The 18,721-nt window shown below is 45.1% G+C and overlaps 1 protein-coding gene across 14 annotated transcripts in view; it reads left to right on the top strand.

The window, feature by feature from the left end:
* Nucleotides 1-18,721, top strand: part of LOC122160563 — a 50,350-nt gene that overhangs the window by 6,199 nt on the left and 25,430 nt on the right. For 4 of the 14 annotated variants that reach the window (XM_042819212.1, XM_042819210.1, XM_042819213.1 and 1 more), the window contains exons 2-5: nucleotides 1,089-1,167; nucleotides 12,268-12,369; nucleotides 13,358-13,415; nucleotides 13,555-13,608. In XM_042819212.1, coding sequence (XP_042675146.1) covers nucleotides 1,089-1,167; nucleotides 12,268-12,369; nucleotides 13,358-13,415; nucleotides 13,555-13,608 — 293 coding nt within the window. The other 10 variants (XM_042819207.1, XM_042819206.1, XR_006168869.1 and 7 more) reach the window with 9 other exon arrangements.

The following is an 18,721-nucleotide window of genomic DNA, read 5'->3' as shown; positions in this document are numbered from 1 at the left end:
GACTCCACACAGGAGTTCCCAGTCCTATATTTAAGAGCAAATAAAATGATGGGAGGACCCCACAAATTACAGACAGCTCCAAATAACCACGGAGCTCTTGTCTCGGCTGTGGGAAGACGCCGAGGACACTGATAGCAGAGCTGTGTTGCACAAGGGCTGGGTGCTGTGTCCCCCATGCTGAGCATCCCTGCCCCAGGCTGCAGGGGAAGGTGGAGGATAATTATGGAATAACCTGTCGATGGAGGAAGTGGCTTCCCAACCTCTCTCTATTCAGGGCTGGAGTTACGCTCGAAAGCAGGCAGATTTACAGCCTTCCCATGGTTGTGTTGTTTCCTCCTTCTGCCCAGATTAATTTAATAAATGAGAGGTAGGAAAAGAGGCTGAAAAACAAAGGCCCTGCAGTGATGTTGTATCACGTCGTTAAATCAGGGGGCTTTTTGCTTAAGAGAAGTTGTCTGACCCATAATTACAGCTAAACTCCCGTTTGGAAAATAGCTTTCAGCCTATCGAGACTTCTGTAATTTTAACAGGATGCAGCACTCAAATCCTCACCCTCTGTTTCAGGGGGCAGCATAAAATGATTATAACACACTAAATAGCAGCTGCTTTTCAGGCTGGAAGGGGCTTTTCATTGCTGTGTTACTCTGCTCTACACAAAGGCTCTTTCTGAAATTAAATACTCACTGTAAATGTCAAGCAGTATTGGGTTCTCATTCCTGAGGTCTGTACATAATTTGTTGTAGCAAAACATGGGCTGAAAACTAACCTGGCTTGTATGGCAGAGTATCGACTGCGAATTTCCAAACCCCAGCACTGACTGGTAGGGCTCAGAAGATTATCAAAGGCAAAGGTAATTGCACTGTTCCAAAACACAGGTTAACCAAGCTTGCAATATTTACAGTTCACCAAGACACCAAGGCCCATGGGTGTATAGAGAATGTGACAGCATGTTTAAACACATTGACTCATCGCCCTTTCGATCTTAACCAATCATGAATCTATACCCCAGTGGCGAGGTCACCAGGCAGCTTCTTTAGTGATAATAATAATTATGCTTCTTGCATTTACCCCGCGTTTTTCGTTTGCAGATCACAGGATGCTTCATCGAAGCAGGCTGCAATCATCACTGCCCATCATTACCAGCAGAGAAAATGAGGTGAAGGGGAGGTAAACACCTTGCTTGTCACAGAGTTGGCATCAGGGGAGGGGATGGTGGGAACCAGAAACCCTGTGGTCCCTATTGGAAGGACTATAGTTAGGGAACATGGGTGAGCAGGAGATTGGCCAAAACCTGATGGCGAGGAGACGGTTGGGAAGTTTCAATTGTAAACTTATGCTTTGATCTCTCTTTTTGTATGGAATCATAAAATTGTTAGAGTTGGAAGGGACCCTTAAAGGCCATCTGGTCCCACTCCCTGCAATGAACAGGGACACCCTCAGTGTTCAGAGCCCCATTCAGCCTGATGGTCGGTGTCTGCAGGGACGGGGCACCACCACCTCTATGGCCATCCTGTGCCAGTGCCTCACTCCCCTTCTTAAAAGCTTCTTTATATCCAATCTGAATCTCCCCTTTTCCAGTTTGAAACCACTTCCCTTCGTCCTGTCACAACAAATCTTCTTAAAGAGTCTGTCCTCTTCTTTCTTATAGTCTCCCCCCATAGACTCTGAAAGGCTGCGTTCTGTTCATCCAAACAGAACACAGAGCAGTTGCCACCTCCCTCACCATCATACTCCTGCTTTAACCATTTCTCCAAAGAGTTTTTCAGTTGCTCATAACCCCTCTCATCTGGACTGTGAACAGTTGTGGGGCAAGAAATGAGCTCTCTTCCTATCTACTAGCTTTGGAAGGTGCTGTTGCTCACATCCACTTCCAGGCAAGCAGGGCTACATTTTGATGTCTCAGCAAATTTTTCTGCCTGTCCTCACATGGGAAATTTCCATCTGCCTATATTTAAGCCTTGAGTGGCCCCTTTCTGTTGTTCCCTCTAACACGAGGGCTGCAGAGGAAAGAGAGGGAACACAAAAATGCGAGCTTGCAAAACCATCCTCCACTGTGTCCTCTGAAGAAAGGCATTAATGCTGCATTACCCAATTTTCTTTTCACATCCCTTCTAATCAGACTCCAGTTTCATTCCAAAATTTAGCTGTGGGAAAAAACAGCATGTGTTTTTTTTTTTTTTAATTAAGAAATATTGTCTTCTTGAATACAAAAAACAACAATAAGAAAAATTAGTTCTACTAATACTTAATCTGGAGTGGTTTACAATGCATAAAGTCCTTTGTGCTTTGCATTTTGCAATGCTCTGGGCTCCTGCCTGTAGTTGTGCAGAGTTTCTGCAAAAATAACCCAGCAAGATTTATTCCAGTTTTTTGATTCACTATTTGGTGTCAGAAAGGAGTTGAGATCTCAAAGATGGAAAGAAGTTATTTCTCGTAATTTTTCAAGTCTGCATTTTAATTTAATACTTTCTGAATCAACTCCATGAAAGCTTTTGTTGCTCTTATTGTCCTGACTTACACACTAACTATACATATAGACTGAAAAGTGAGTAGTTTGCAAATAAGGGCACTCGACAATTTTTTTGGGCTGGCCTCTATTCGTTCAATTCTGTTGTTGAGGAGAGGAAGGAGAACCGTGTGCTGTTCTTTGCTGCCCGAGACTCCCAAGGATGGAAAGAGAAATTAAATTGTGGTGCAGAGGTACAAAAGTTCCCAATAAAAACATGCCAGTGGGAAATTGTCAGGAGTCTTTTTTTTTTGTTGTTTAATGGAACCCATCAGAATACCAGTTCACTATGGAGGGGACGGGATGCCCACAGAAGCAGTGGATGCCTCATCCCTGGAGGTGCCCAAGACCAAGTTGGATGAGGCTCTGGGCAGCCTGCTCTGGTGGGGAACAACCAGCCCATGGCAGGGAGTCAATACTGGATGGCCTTTGCGGCCCCTTCCAACCCAACCATGCTATGATGAGTCTACGATTTTATCATAGTCATGCAAAGCAACCACAGGGCTTTAGGATCAGATATGGAGGCAAGACATGGAATTGGAGACAGATTTCCTTGGGGAGCAGAGGGGCTGAGGGCACTGTGGCTGGCTGCATTCAAGAAAACCTTCCTTCCACTTCCAGGCAGATAAACCCGTCTGCGCACATCGCACATCACAGCTGATTCAGGCACAGCTGGCGTGCTGGGAGCTGAAGGAAATTTATTTCTCTTGGCAGATGACCTACTCCCTTCAAGAGCTGCATTTTCCAAGCACTCCCTGCCTGGCTGCAACATTTGTAGCTCTGACAATTATTATTATTTTATTATTAGGCTAAGAGCTAATGTATGGGGCTAATATACAGCTAGTAGCCTGTAGACTCTTTAGCAAGTCTGTTTTGGTGACACTTGAAGGAGACTTTATAGATGGGCTGTTCCAACCCAGCTCAACCCTAATCTGGCATTTAGCTGTGGCTTGCAGAATATAATGGCTGAATGCATTTAGCCCATGCCCACAATAACTCTCTTTGACTGCAAAAGAAGTTCCAATAAACATGTCATTCAGATGTGAATGCATTCCAGCAAAAATTAGTGAGCTGATGCTATGAATAACCTGCAGAGCTATCGTGCATTTCCAATAGCCCTCCCATCGACAGGACCGAGATGATTAACACCAGATCGGCCATGATATTTATACTGCTCGGATCATGGTGTGTCATAAGCAAACGCAAAATTGCATACTGCATTGTAACAGCAGGGATGGGAAGAGCCACGTCATGAGCTGGGTTTATAGGGAAAAACAAATGGGATTGTAACACAATCCTGGAAACAAGGGAGTGCTTCCAAGCGGGGTGAGGAGTGGGACAGCAGCTCGTGAGAGCGGTGCTGGGAGTGACTTTGGTGAAATGAAGTGATTTATAGAAACAGAGGGCGGGTTGGTGCACTGTATTTTTCTTGCAGCGGTTTCGAGTGATACAGCATGGATTTGGACAGCACATCTCCAAACCTGGCCAGTCTGCTTTGTAAAATGAATTCTTTTTGTTTGCTTGCTCGGGCTAAAGAGACCCATTGCAAATCTGAGTTCATTTGCAGCTCTCACCTTCTCCACTATTTTATTAATCATGAGGCCCCTGCAACAGGAGAGCCTTCCCCCACCTGCGGCCCCTCTCTTCTGTCAGATCTCTTGTCACTACAGCTCTATACAGTAATGGGAAACATGTGTCCTTCTCCAGCGCTCACAGCCTCACCCCGAGGAGCCCTGCAATGAGGGCCAGGAGCAGCGGTTGGGTGTTTCTGCAGATGCCAAGGGTCTTGTGTGGAGGGGGCACATGGGGCAACAGGGCTCGGTTCCCCTGGAGAGAAGCCAAGGGTCATGCTGTGTGCAAGGAAGAGGCTCTGCAACCAGAGGGCGGTGGGCATGGAACGGCTCCCCAGGGCAGTGGGCATGGCCCCAAGCTGTCGGAGCTCAAGACAATGCCAAAGCCCAAAGGGTTTGAGTTTCGGGTGGTCCTGTGTGGAGCCAGGAATTGGACTCAGTGGTCATTATGGGTCCCTTCCAACTCAGGATTTTCTGTGATTCTATGATCAACTTCAAAATAAAAAGCGGGCACCTTAATGCTGTATGCGTAGTGCATAATACAAATCTTATATGTTATACTGCACATCTTGTATAAATTACACATCTTGTATGCTACAAATGGGCCACATTCCTCATTGTTTTTCCTTCTGGATGTTCTGAGCTGTACAAAGAAGATCCTATATAGAAATCAGCACAGTTCCTCAGAACACCGGGCCCAGAGCATGATTAATGCCAACCCCAGTCATAACCTGCTCAACACCTCAGCCACTTTCTTGGGGGTGAGGGATGCCTGGAATCGTAGAATCATAAAGGTAGGAAAAGACCTCCGAGATCTCCAAGCCCAAACCCAACCCACACGTCCATGATCACTGACCACGTCCCTCAGTGCCACATCCCCACAGTTCTGGAGCACCTGCAGGGACAGTGACTCCAACATCTCCCTGAGCTGGTGGCCAACTGTGTTTCAAGAAAAAAATCAGGACTGGGCTAGGGTGTATTGTTTCCCTGTGAGTTCAATTGCAAAGGTCACTGCTCCTCTTCCCCACATCGGGGTCTCCCTCTCTGCAGCTCTGTTGTTTGTTCAAGACTTCAGGAATTAAAATCTCATTGCAAGGGTTATGAGCAGACCACAGCAGCAATGCATTGTAGTGGATTATAAGCAGCAGGAGAGCTTTTCCCTGTCAGTTCTTCAGCTGCAGTGATGCATAAGTTCTGTATGCCTTGCACTGAATTTTCTTGCCTATAGAAGTTTTTTTTTTCCCTAGTAATTAGGGACCCCATTTTGTTTGTGGAATAGATTTATCATGATAAGTTGCACAAGATTATATTGTTACAGGGAATTGCCACCACTTCAGCAGTAATATAAAGAAAAGGAAAAAGAAAGTTGAAAAATACAAAAATAACTACAAGACAGCTTGGAGTACAGTGAGAGGAAAAACAGCCCTGGCAGGGAAGCAGAGGGATGTTCTCCTCAGGTGTAAAGATTCATTTATGGAGACAGCAATGCAGAAAACCACCATATGAAAGAGTCAAGCTATAGGAAAACCACTGTCTTTATGGCAAAGGCAGGGGCCGATGGCTGCCAGGGGGTTTAAGGTTTCTAGATTTGGAGTTCACTTGAAAGGAACATCATTTTTAGAAATGAACATCAAGTTTCAGTCCTGGTTTTTGCAAAGACAATGGTAGATGCTGCACTTCCCCATAGGTACCCATAGGTACAGAAGTACCTTCTGGCAGCAGGACCCTGGAACTGAGAGAGCTCCATACCACTCAGTGCTTTGCAAACATGAACATCATTGATTAAAGGCAGGGCAGGAATGTTATCTTTCCTGGCCTCTTGCATAACAGAAGCTAGATAATTAAATTTTATTATCTTTGCATCAAGCCTGTAATTCCCTGATTGCATTAGAGTATGACTTTGAGAAAAAGCCCTGACCTGATGGCCCCAAGAAGCGCTCACCTCCCCAGCAAGAGCTGCAGTCACCCATTAAGAGTCACAAATAGACCAGGTTTAATGTTTCCATCTCCCATTCAGCCTGATCTTATCTGGGCCCAGCTTCCAGCCATAGCAGTGCTTCCGCTGTCTGGGCAAAGAGATTTGCCACCAGCGACCCCTTCCCTGCTATGAGCCCAGCTGCTAGTGATGAAGCCACCTCACTCCCTCATTCTTGGGGCACTCAATGAATGAAGCTACTGAGATGCTCACCCCTACAAAGTGTTCCAACATCAGCTTTCAGGAGGGTTTTCCCGAACTCCCACTAATTCACCATTCTCAAAGCTCAGCCTCCACGTCAGGCCCCAGCCAGGCATGTTCCCAGTAGTGCTATATACGGTAGCAGCCACTCTTGCTCACTCACACCGCCAGCCTCTGCCTCTCTTCTATTATTCTATATCATTATGTTGATGTAATAAATGTGCAGAGGAGCTCCAGGCATCGGCTGTCTCCTTTGTTTAAAACACTCTACCACGTTCTCCCAACTGGATATTACCATATGATTATATACATGCCAGAGAAATAACTCCTGATGTCAGTGCTGCTTTTATACTGCAGCTCTGCCCTCCTGTCCTCCTGTTTGCATTTCCCATCCCACATTCACACGCTCCCATTACACGGCTAGCCTATATTTTACTCCCTCTGTTCTTGCTGCAGCTCCTCTTGGTAAGGGAAGTCTTGATTATATGTTATGGCCAAATAACTTAAAGCAAAGACAAAAAAAAAAAAAAAAAAAAGGAATGTGGAAGAACCAAATGAGGTCTAAATGAAGTCAGAGCACACTGGTCAGGAGGGAGGTTCCTGTGGCACCTCCCCTTGGTCTGCTCTGGCTCTGTGTGCCCATAAGGACTCAGCAGATGCTTAACCTCTAGGGGGAAGCCCCAGCCCTCCAAGCCAACCCAATGTGCTGGTGTGGGCCAGAATGTTATAAACGAGCTTCAGACTCTGGGAAGGTTCCTGCCTATTTCCAGCACTGGCAAAATTCACAAGCAGGAACGTCGTATATACATAAGTCAAGGAAAATACTGTTTCCTTCTTCAGCAGGAAACAGAAGTTATTCTCAGAACTTCAGCAAAAGAACAAGAAATTAAATAAAGCGCTGGCAGCCTACACTTGCTTTATTCCTGTGGTTTTATAATCTCCGAGTCAAAATAAACACATTTTTAATCTTGGGAGAATTATTAGGGTAATAATGGTGGGTAGTTATTTACAGGCTCCAATGGAATTGCTCAGCGAATCATGTGAAGTGAAACAGTGGATTCAGGGCAAGAAAATTCACATTTATGCAACAGTCTGGTTAGATTCTTTTGTTAGTGGGCACCCAGATGCCGCAATACAAGATTGAGCAAAAATCTTTGGTGATCCCAGCTGGAGTTTTCCTGAGAGAAAAGCTATGACCAATATTGCAACACCCGATTTCTTTCAGTTAAGAGTTTTAATGAATTTTAGTGGTGTTTTTCCTTCTTAAGTCTAGGGTGGGCTTTCATGGGTGGTGATGGCTCAGGGCTGAAGACTCACATCCTGGTCACAGTAGGGTACTAATTTACATTGCCATGTGATATCCAACGAGGCTGATTAAATGCGAACGAGAATTTTGTGTCTTCATACTTTGAAGTGCCTACCATCTCCCCTATTAACAAATAACTCAAATTAGAGTTTAACAGGAGGGAAGATTTTCTTAAAGGGAAACGGGAAAGCAGAACACAAGGTGAGATTAGTGGCTGGATTAAAGTGGTATCACTGCCAACTCCAGCCCTCCTTGCTTGGGCTGTTGTCCATACAAAATCTTGCAACAGCTGTAAGAAATGACTCTGAATTAAATTTTCACTTCTCAGCTCGAGGTTCAGGCAGAACTACTTGATTGCTTCCTTCCAAGATGGCAAAGGAGGCTAAAGGCATCACAGACCAACAGTTGGCACCTAATTATGCTTCTTCATCTTCTCTTTTGGCCAGAGCACTTGTGTCTGACCACAGCAGTGCCCTATAGGCAGCATGTTAGCTCCCTGCTTCTCCCAGCTTACACCTTTCCTGTGAAATTCAACGCTATTGCAAAGTCAGCTCTTCTTCAGCTAAACTCCTGCCTATCACTTTGCCTACATGCCTAAAACATGAGGTAGTTCAGGCATGTAGACATACATATGTTTATCACATTGTTCTTAGGGTTATGTCTGCAAGAGTAAGAGTTATAGTTACAAGAAGTAAATACAAGGAGAAGTTCTATGGCTATATACAAGAGGCAGTTACAAGAAATAGCTACTACAGCTAGTCACAAGGGAAATTACTAGAGCTAGTTACAAGGGTATGTAGTGAAGGTAGCTAGAGGGCTCTTGGCACTTTATGTGTGAAAAGCACAGGAAGAGGAGCTGGTATGTGGATGCCAAGATGGGAATGATGCAATAACTGCAAGTCCCAAAGCTTTTTGCAAAGCTCCTACCTTTCACAAAAGCAGAGACAAAAGCAGACAGGAAAAGGGTGAGAAAATCTCTAATTGCTTATTCCCTTCAAAAGCCATGTGGGCCACAGAGGAACACTTCACCCTGCATGAAGCAATTCCTAAGGCTGCTGCTCGAAGGGTAGAGGTTAAACTCTGAAGAAAGCTCATAGTTTTTATAAGCAAGGCTCACATTTCCCTTCTGGAAATATATATATGGGAACCCACTCAGGCATGAAGTTTAAGACACGCACGAGAAGACCACTGAAGCCTTGTTATCTTTGCTTTTGTTCTGCTTTCCCGGTGCTTTTTTAATGCCCTTACCGGTACAGCCTTGGAACACACTCCCTTTTCCAGGCCAACATTTCACAGGGCGCAGGGCTTTTTGTTCTCACCCCTCACCCTGTTTGTTGTACTGTCCCTGGGGTGTGCTTCTGCTCTTCGAGGGGGCCAGCAGCCGAAAGGAAGAGGCAGAGGATGTGAACTCCCATGTTTGAGCACAAAGAGAGAGAGGGACACATTCATTTCTATCCTCAGTGTTCCTCAGCAAGCAGAGAGAGCTCCTTGAGATAAAGAGCAAAATATTCACAAAGGGGTAGGGCAGGGGTAAGTTGGGTTTCTCCCTACTGAACCCCACAGTGACAGTGTGTGCAGACTTTGCAGTTGTTTCCTTCTCAGCACATCGGTGCGTTCTTCAGATCTCTGTGGGAGTTGCTTATGTGACTTCCAGGTATAAAGGTTGTTGGCTCCAGTAAAGCTGCTTCACATACCGTGGCAAGGAACACAAACACTTTAGAGGCAACGGCACATGGAAGAGAGCCACAACCATCAGCAGGCACGTAGGACTGGAAGGGACCACCTACGTCATAGGGCTCAGTCACAAACTCCTCACAAACACCTTCCCCAGGCTGATCAGGCAAAGCTACTTGGTTGTTTCCTTGTTATTCTCACAGCTGCTATCCCTTGCAAGCTAGATCTTAGAGATGATCTGTACTATAAACTCTATTGTTAGGGAAAGAGAGAGAAAATTACTTTCAGTGTTGATAGTTTCTTCATGTCCACATGTAGCTGTGGAGAGCAGGCAAGCCATAGGTTTGCCTATGAGAAAGAGCAGGAAAAAGTCTCTTTGTTTTTTCATTTGCCAGCAGACCTATCATATCATGAACCTATTGTTAGCGATGGCTTGAAAACAGGCATGTCCTTTAGCTAACGTGGTATAGGGATGAGTCTGCCAGTGTGGCAGCCTTGTCTCAGTGCTGGTCTTGGGATAACAGTGGTGGGACCTCAGGGTCCTTAAAACTCAACTTGAGTTTCTTGCAGGTCAGCATGAGCACACAGACAATTACTGCAGAGCAGCCACCATACAAACAGTAAGCACAGCAACTGCCTGGTGGGAACCTGCCTGAGATGCCGTACCCACAGCCAGGGTGAGCGGTGGTTATCTCCAGGTCACGCATTCAGGAAGCCACAAGGACGCCACAAATATTGTGTGAGTGGGAGCTGCTGGTGGGGCTATCAGAGCTTCAGGTCAGCAGGACGTTCAGAGAGTCGCTGGCACCAGGACAAAGCAGGAAGAAATGAAGATAGAGCCAAAAATCCTGGTGAGAAGGTTCAAAGTCTGGCCAGCGCCATGAGCCCTTGTCAGCAAGGGGAGACCTTAGTTAAGTCATGCCTGTCCTAAGCTTGCCCTTAAATCTTAAATCCTCACTGCTTCTCCTTGTCAGTACACACAGGCGAGCCCCATCTCCCCCTATATCTCTCCTATATCTTTAGCTATGGAGGTTAGAATTACATCTGCAGTGCTTTGTTTATGGGTGAAAGAGCCCAAGGATGGTGCATTGCAACTGCTGAGTCACAGCCTGAACTAGTGATTGAGCACCTGGGGAAAGGACCCAGTCAGCTCTGGGAGCACAGGTGAAGGCAATTCAGCTGTGTGACTGGGAGGGGTAGAGCCTGGCTGCACCTCTCTTAGACCTCATTTAAGGGCTGACTGCCACTGAGGAAGGATCTCTTCCTGGAGATTCCTCCTTGGTGATGCTTTCCCCTGCAAAACTAGAATCTTCTAATACAGGTGAGAAATCTTTCTCCCATCCATTTTAGCGCCTTTCTATTGTGCCCGTCCTTCTGTTGTGTCTTTCTTGTAATGCCTTTCTTGTAATGCCTTTCTCATTGTCTTGATGTGTCCAATTGCTACAGATGAACATGTAATTGTAATGGCTTACAGATGCTTTTTTGCCAGCTTCTTTGTACAGACGTTCCTGCCCTGTAGAATATGCCTTGCTGAGGCTGAACTTATCCCCAAACAGCCTTTGGGGTCTTTTGCTTTGTATTTAGGTATTTCTTCATCTAAGAACATATCAACATCCATGGAGGAACTCACCAGCAAATAATGACAGCAACAGTAATAACATCACCACCCGCATCTGGATTGTCTTGAGGGTGAAAACTAATGATGATGTGGCTGCACAGCCATAAAATCAACAGCAGCCTTCTGAGGAAAAAAAAAAATAAAAAAATTAAAAAAAAAAAATGCAGAAGGTGATGACTTTGCTGGAGCGCCAATCATCTTCAAGGGTTAAAGTAGTGAGCTGACAAAAGCTTTAATGTTTTTACAGCCCACAGACATCTAATGTACAGTACAGGACACTTTGTTCTATTGATGTCTAAGAAAGCTTAATGGAGAAACAGGCTGTTAAAATATAGGATACTTTATAGGTTAGCTCTTCTCTATACTTCATCATATGGCATTTGCCAAGTTAGCAGAGCATCAGACTTCAAGTCACATTTATGCTTCTTTTAGAGCAGTTTTTTTCCACTAAAAAGGCTCAGCTAAGAGACATACATACTAATGAAAAGGAGTCATTCATTCTTGTCACACAACTTGTCCTCAGAACAGTTGCAAATCCAGCATATCATTTTTTTGTAATTGAGGGGAAATAGAGCAGCTTTTATGCAGTTAGACAATTGTCCACAGTCTATCCTAAGAAAGAAAAAATTCCTTAAAAATGGAAAGCAGGTGGGTTTTCGTTACATCAAGTTGCTTCTTCTGCACAAGAACAAGAAGGCTACATCCTTGATTTCTTTTTAAGAAACAAAGAAATCATGCAATTGGTACATCTTCTAAAAATGTACTGTGAGCTGGACATACACTGGAAGTAGGCTGTGTATGTCTTCTAAGCGTACTGCTAAAAGCTTCATACTTTCCTACCCTACCAGTGCAGCCTTGGCATCCTACCTTTCCTTTCCATAGCTGCTAACATGGGAAGCTATAGAAATTGCTTTGGTGTTGCTGTTGGCTTGGGAGCTCCAAAGCTAAAAAACACGGGGGGGTGTCTTCAGAGATTCTTATGGGGAAAGGTGGACAGAAGAGAGGATTGTCCTTGGCTAAAAAGAGATGCCTGAGGATATGAGGGGTCTTCAACAACCCAGAAGCCTCCTTGGTGAGAATGTAGTTGGCAAAAATGAACAACTCTGGAATGTCCTTCTTATAGGCTGGTGGATCCCAGCCAAGCCCACAGTCACTCTATTATTTTAGACATTGGTTATCAACAAGGCACACAAAAATGCTGGGTTAGGAGTGCAACTTTCAGAAGAAACAATACTGATAAACCTGGAAATACCCTCAGACCTCCTGTGAACAGGAACAGTGAGTTACTTGCTGTGCTGGGCAGTAGAGGAATAAAAGCAGACAGGATCATTCCATTTTGCTATTTCCCTCCCACCTTTATTCTTTACAGCCTGTCACTGATTCCCTTTTCTCCTTTTCTTTTCTCCCCTATTAAAGCAAAACATCTGCTGCTGTTTTAAGGCACGACTGGCTTTTGCAGGCTGTTACAGACAAAGATAGCACTTGGCAGGGAGGGGAGCTGAGCAAGAGCCATAGCAGGTAAAGGATTTTAATTCCCCTATTACTGTAATCAGCTGCCATGGCTGAGGGAGGCAGTGGTAATGATTTCCAAACCCAAAAGCCTGGCTAAGGGCAAGCGTTCACATGGTCAGGGCGTACTGAAGGGCTGCACATGGGCTTGGCCCCATCTACAGGGCTCTGCAGAGCTCAGCTGGTGACTAGTCGCTGCATCACTCCTTTCTGATTAAATTCCCATTAAGTTTGAAATAATAATACATCCTTAGTGGAATAAGAAACTCTGGAAGAAGAAGAAAAAAAAATCTTTGCAGGTTTTTTTTGGCCAGTGGTGAACTAAGGGCCAGCCCTGAGAAAGCATGTGAGAACGGCTCTGTGATCATGCTTTTCTTCTGGTACAGTGTGGGATTAGTCTTTGCATTTGCTCTGACCACAAAATCCCAATTCAGTGGCAAACCAAGACCCTTTATATGATCATGACAATAAGAAGAATTCTGGACAATGTATGCAAACTACTATGCACAGACTAGAAGGTACAGAAGCACCCAAATCTTTCAGCAGACAATTTCTCAAAGGGGGTTGTATTGTGACTGTTGAGTCACAGCCTGAACCACAGATTGAGCACCTGGGGAAAGGACCTGGGAGCACAGGTGAAGGCAATGTGACTGGGAAAGGTGGTACCTGGCTGCACCTCTCTTATACCTAATTTAAGGGCTGACTGCCCCTGGGGAAGGGTCTTTGATTGGATATTCCTCCCATGGGTGGTTTCCTTTGAAAGCCCAGATCTTCAGAGACAGGCGAGTACTTTCTTTTTTCCTTTGTAACACCTTTCTATTGCACTGGTTTCCTTGTCATTACATCTCATTTAACAGCACTCCATTGCATTGATCTTTCTGATAGTTACAGGGGCTGATCAGAACAACTTGCACATTTGTGTCCAGGACCTTTGGTCTAATGTCTTTTTCTTCCTGCTATCTGTTTTATTATCTGTCTACTCACCACCCTGAGCAAGAGCTGAGCAGGGTATTTTGGCATCCCCAACCAGACCAGACTTGGAGGAACAGACAGAGGTAAGTCCATGCCACTGAATACCGAACCAAGGAGCACCGCACCCATCCTCATTACCACTAAGATCTGCCTGCACACTCAAGGGTCAGTAATTATCAAATTAGTAATATTAATTCTTGGCTTATGCTTCTCCTCCTTTAGGTCCTGCAGTCCACTGGTCAGTGGGGAGGGAATATCAGTTTGTGTCCTGCTCAGGTATTGTATCTGCACTGAAATAGATGAGAAAAGCCTAGAAACCTTGTTGATGCTACTGGCATTTCTTGCTAAATGTGAGATATGTAGGTGTTCAAGGCCAGGTTAGATGGGGGCCTTGGGCAACCTGATCTGGTGCCTGATTTAGTGCGAGTAGGGCAACCGTGCTCACATCGGTAGAGTTGGAAGTGGATGATCTTTACGGCCCCTTTCAATGCAATCATTCTATGATTTTACTTGGTGAGCTGCCAGGTGAAGTGCATCATGGTCCTGCAGGAGATGGAGGAACCTCTGAAACTACTGATCTCTTTGCATAATAACAGGATGTCCAGATGATAACAGCAGGCTGCCTGACGCTTGGGTGCAACATGTGAATATAGACAGTAGAAGTGTGAAAGCTTTGGCAGGTGTGCCCACTTCTGTTTGAAGTTGTTCAGCAATGGGATATGGCTTTCCTACTCAAAGCTAATTCACATCAAATTCAGGTTTCCAGGGAAAAGATCAGTAGAAAAGAAAATGAGGAGGCCATAAATCATCGTAAGGAGATCAGATAGAATTCCTCAGGACCATGAATTTGGGGCCAAATGTTGGAATGCAGCGTGTAATGAACTTGCTTATCACCCTGGTGCTGTATCCAAGAGTTATTAATGGGCTGTGTAGTGCTGTGATAGTAACATGAGCTTGAGGAGCAGCCTAATAAAACGAGGCTCCCTGCTTCAGGCAGCCTAAGGCTGCCTCCCAAAGAGACAATGTTGGATGTCTGCAGTTCCCAGTGTATTTCTTCCATCTCCGTGCCTAGAAGGATGCTAACAGCTCCCATGATCATTGGGCTCAGATTATTAAGGTATTAGAGAGAAAAAGAAAGCTTCTTGTGTGCCAGTTGGAGTTTTGCAGGGCTTCACTGCTAACACCTCCCTCTGCAACATGCAGGTAGCGGATAGGAGGAGCCAAACTAATTAATCTTTTGTAACCTAGTTGGAATTAAGTGACAGTGATAAAGTGCTTTGTAATGGACTTCCTGAATCCTCATACAAATGGAGGAAGTGACCACCCTTGATCAGACTTCTGTTCATTTTGTCTGCTTCCCTACTTGCATTATGCATTTTTCCCCTTTGTTATCTTCTCCAACCTTGGTTTATCAGGACTAAGGAACAAATACTCCACCAGAATACGAGAGTAGTGGTTTGGAGGGGATGGGAGCTTCCTGGGGGACCCCAGAATGGCTTGGGTTGGAAGGGACCTCAAAGATCATCAGTTCCAATCCCCCTGCAGCAGGAAATGATTTACGGAGTATCCTTCATCAGAAAGTGCAGAAGGGCTTCTGATGAGCTAGAAGGCAGGGAGGTGGCTAGCACCTGGTCCCCACTGTCCAGGATAATCTGGCTGGGATCTCCTAGGAACAGCAAAAAAAGTTGGGCTTTCCCTATGCCATAGAGTGGGTCTAGCCTTACTGGTGACATCGGTCCTTCCTTGGCAGCAGAGATGTGGTGTTTAACAGCGCTGGACAAACTGGAGCCTTTTGAGTCCCACATCCCTCAGGCCATGCCTGGTAGGACATGGCTTTATTTCTGGAAGGCAGCAGTAGAGTACTATTGCCTCAGCATAATGGTGTTACAAAACCATGCTGGGGATCCATCCCTACCGCATGATGGGCTTGCAAAACCTTCCAATAGTAGTTGCACTGAAAAGGGTCTGTGACCTTCTCTTTGTGGAGCAGCGTTGCGTTGCCACAGTCAGGAGCTCTGGCAGACAAACCCTTGTAAGCTTATGAACTCCCTGTTTCCCACCCAGTAAGTCAGCCATGAACATCCCCTGAAGGCTCATGTTGTAAAGTCAGTGTAAAACAAAAAAGAGACCACAGATTACAGCCCATGGGAGCTTCAAACCACGCCAAAGGCAAGATCCAACAGACCCTATAGCCATAGAAGGGCATACTGAGAGCTGGTTTACAGCATCCTGGCCTTGGTTTCAAGTGCTGGCTTTGGAACCACTGTCTGGCAGTCAGTCTGTTTGGACTCTGCCTCTGGCATCAGGGGAAGCAATGCTCAGAGATCTCTAAGCTCCTGAGGGAGCTTTGTAAGTGTGGGGATGAGATCTTCTGCTCTAGCTCCTGTGTCCTGGAGCCTGCCAGCCCACAAAGAGCCACCACTGCTCTTCACTAATGTGGGTTCACCCATGGTCAGGCACTCAGTTCTGTGTTACTCATAGTCCTCTGCTAACTTTAACTTCATCTTTCTTTGGTCTTCCTTGAGTGTGTAAGCCCTTTCTTTCTTTCTGCCTGAGACCTAAAAGAAGACCTAAAGATTTAGCAAGGCATTCAGGCTACAAGTCAGTGTTTTTTTGTCACTTACTTGTCTAAATAACACATAAAAGGCTCCCTCTCCTCAGGCCAGGCTCTCCATGAAATGTGTAGAACAGGAGAGGTGCAAATGAAAACCTTGGAGGCATTAGGTGCTGTTTTTCCAAACATTCCCCATCAATAAGCAGGCAGCCCCCCAGCACAGCACAATCCCACTGAGATCTTTAAGCTGTATTTCTAGGATTTCTCTAAACCAGGGGCCTCAAGCTTTTAAACACAAAGGGAGCTGGGGAATGGTTTTCTTAGCAAGAGATTTGAGCAAATCAGTGCTTTTTGACTCACTTTTTTTCCCCCCCCCTCCTATGGACATCTGCTGGGGTCTGTATTTTTTGAGTCATGGGGGTGAAGGGGACTGAGGGGGGAGGAGAGGTCTGCAGACAAGGCAAGCACAACTTATTCTGGAAAGATTCCCGGATGCTATAAATGGGAGCCCCCTCACAGTGCAGCTCATCTGAAGGAAAATGAAAAAATCAGGCATCCAAGAAGCATATGTGCAGATGGCTTAAAGCCCAGCCTCCTTACCAGAGCTCTGCATTAAATAAAATGCACCAGGTCATGTTGCTGCAGATATAAGAGATTACTAGGTGCAATGTGCACTTCTCTGTGAAAGTGCAGGTTTTCAAACAATTGCAAATTCAGACCTTGTTTATGGATCAAGCAAATGGCTTCAGTCAAGCAGAACAGCCCCCTTTTTTTGGCTGGGGTCAGGAGGCTCATACTCTGCAAGACTTCACTGCAGACACAGCTCAGAAGGAGAGCAGTCTCAACACCAGTGTGAGAAGCAGCATCCAAGAGGGCTATTGACTACGACCTGTATTTTTGAAGGATGATATGAATCAATCCAGAGCCTTGGCAAGACCCCGCAGTTGGGGCTTGTGCTTTCAGCCAATGTCAATTATGTCATTACTGAGCCTGCAGAAGCTATTACTAATGTTACTTTTACAGTTCACTGCCGACCAGAGAAAAGAGTTTTTCACACTGTTGTCGTTTTGTTGGAGCAAGACTATACGAATCACAGATGGCTTCCTTGCCAGATGTAGCCTCGCAGGACGGCAATTTGGGGTTTACAAGAGGTTTAATGAAAACTTGGCATTTTCCCAACTTTTGGCAAATACTCTTGGGCTGTCATCTCACACAAGCAAGTTGAGATCCTAAAAAAAAAAAAAAAAGAAAAAAAAAAAAACTTAAGTTAAATGACTTGTTCTCTCAGCAAACAGAGAGGCAAAAAGTTTTTACCTGAGAAACAGAAAACCAAGTGAGCAAACCAATACTCTATTGCATTGGGCCTGAGCTCATGATCACTGCAGTTATTGAAAGGCTCTCCTGAACGCTGGATCTGTTCCCAGATATTTGCTGTTGCTTTGGAGGGGCCCAATGCATTTCAGCTGACACAATATGTTGAACATGGAGGGGGGAGGAGTGACATCCAGGTATATCAAAACCACATCAGCCTTTCTTTGATGCTTACTGCTCGTATTTCAGTGATGGTTTTGCTGCTTTGTCCTGAAAGGAGATTTGGCTTTTTAGCTTCTCTGCTTGCTTTCTGTTTCCTTGATGGTATGAGCAGTATGAGCAGCTCATTTCAATTGTTCTGAAAGAAATTCTCAGCTGAGTGCTGTCAGATGGATGATATCACCTGTATTCAACAACACATCCAAATGGTGCAGAACCAACCAACACCTTCAGCACCAAACTGGAAACCTCTTCACACTGTTTCATTTTTCAAGATGATGATATCCCTTTTCCTGCTTGTGGATGTTTACATCCAGCAAAACTTGGCATAGCACAATGCCATTTTAAGCTTAACACTGCTTGTATCACCACTCTTGATTCCCACCACCCCAGACTGATATTCATCCTTGTCCAAACTGCCAAATGGAGCCAGCTGCATTGATCTGGCCGTGAAGTTTCTTCAGTTATGGTCTGGATGAGGAATGATTTTCTCAGTCCCAGTAGTCTCAAAATGCTGTCTTGAGTGCAATGTGTGGGAAGAAAAATGCCAGGAGCTGCCCCAGTGGGACAGAGCACCGTTGACAAGAACTCATCAGTGCCATTCAAAATATCAGTGCCAACAAACAAATCTCAAAACATTAGTCACAGAGTCTCGAGGTAATGAGCCACTCTATGTGGGCCTTTACCAGTCTCCCATAACCAACTATATCTGCTTTAGCCAGCCTGCTGGTCTTGAAATGCCTTCAACCTGAGCAATCCATTTTTTAATCGCCACTGGTGCACAAACAAGATTACTGAACTCTCTGGAGAAAGGAGGAAGTAGCACTTCACATCCATGTGGCAAAGGAATTAAGAAACCAGCTGGAGAAATTGAATCATGGAGATGTCATCCTTTCTCTACTGGCTGAGGTTTGGATGTAGAGCTGACATTCAACCCTCCTCAGCACTCCTGTGGATCCAGACTTCTCAAGGATCACTCTTCAACAGTTTTTCTCCTGACTTCTGCCTGTGTGAGGTGTTCAGGGACTTTGCAGAAATGAAGTTTATTTCCCAAGATGCAAATTGAATTAACACCCCTAAGATAAAGGGCAAGAATCACGGATTGCTGTCTTTCTGCATTGGTAACTGTGTGATGGAGTCATAATTTCCTTAAGGGAAAGCCATAAATCTCCCTCCCTTTCCTCTCAAAAAAAGAACAAAAAAAGTGCCAGTCTTTCTCAAACAAGGTTTCTAACAATCTCCCATTTTCTAGATGAATTTTGTATGGGATCAGAAAAAAATCAGTTGGCTTTTGATTACCAGTCT

This window comes from Centrocercus urophasianus, unplaced genomic scaffold (genome assembly GCF_019232065.1).
Source record: "Centrocercus urophasianus isolate 14NV4802_14NV808 unplaced genomic scaffold, USGS_Curo_1.0 seq_18, whole genome shotgun sequence".
NCBI classification, from domain to species: Eukaryota; Metazoa; Chordata; class Aves; order Galliformes; family Phasianidae; genus Centrocercus; species Centrocercus urophasianus.
This window is presented reverse-complemented; position numbering and strand designations above follow the sequence as displayed.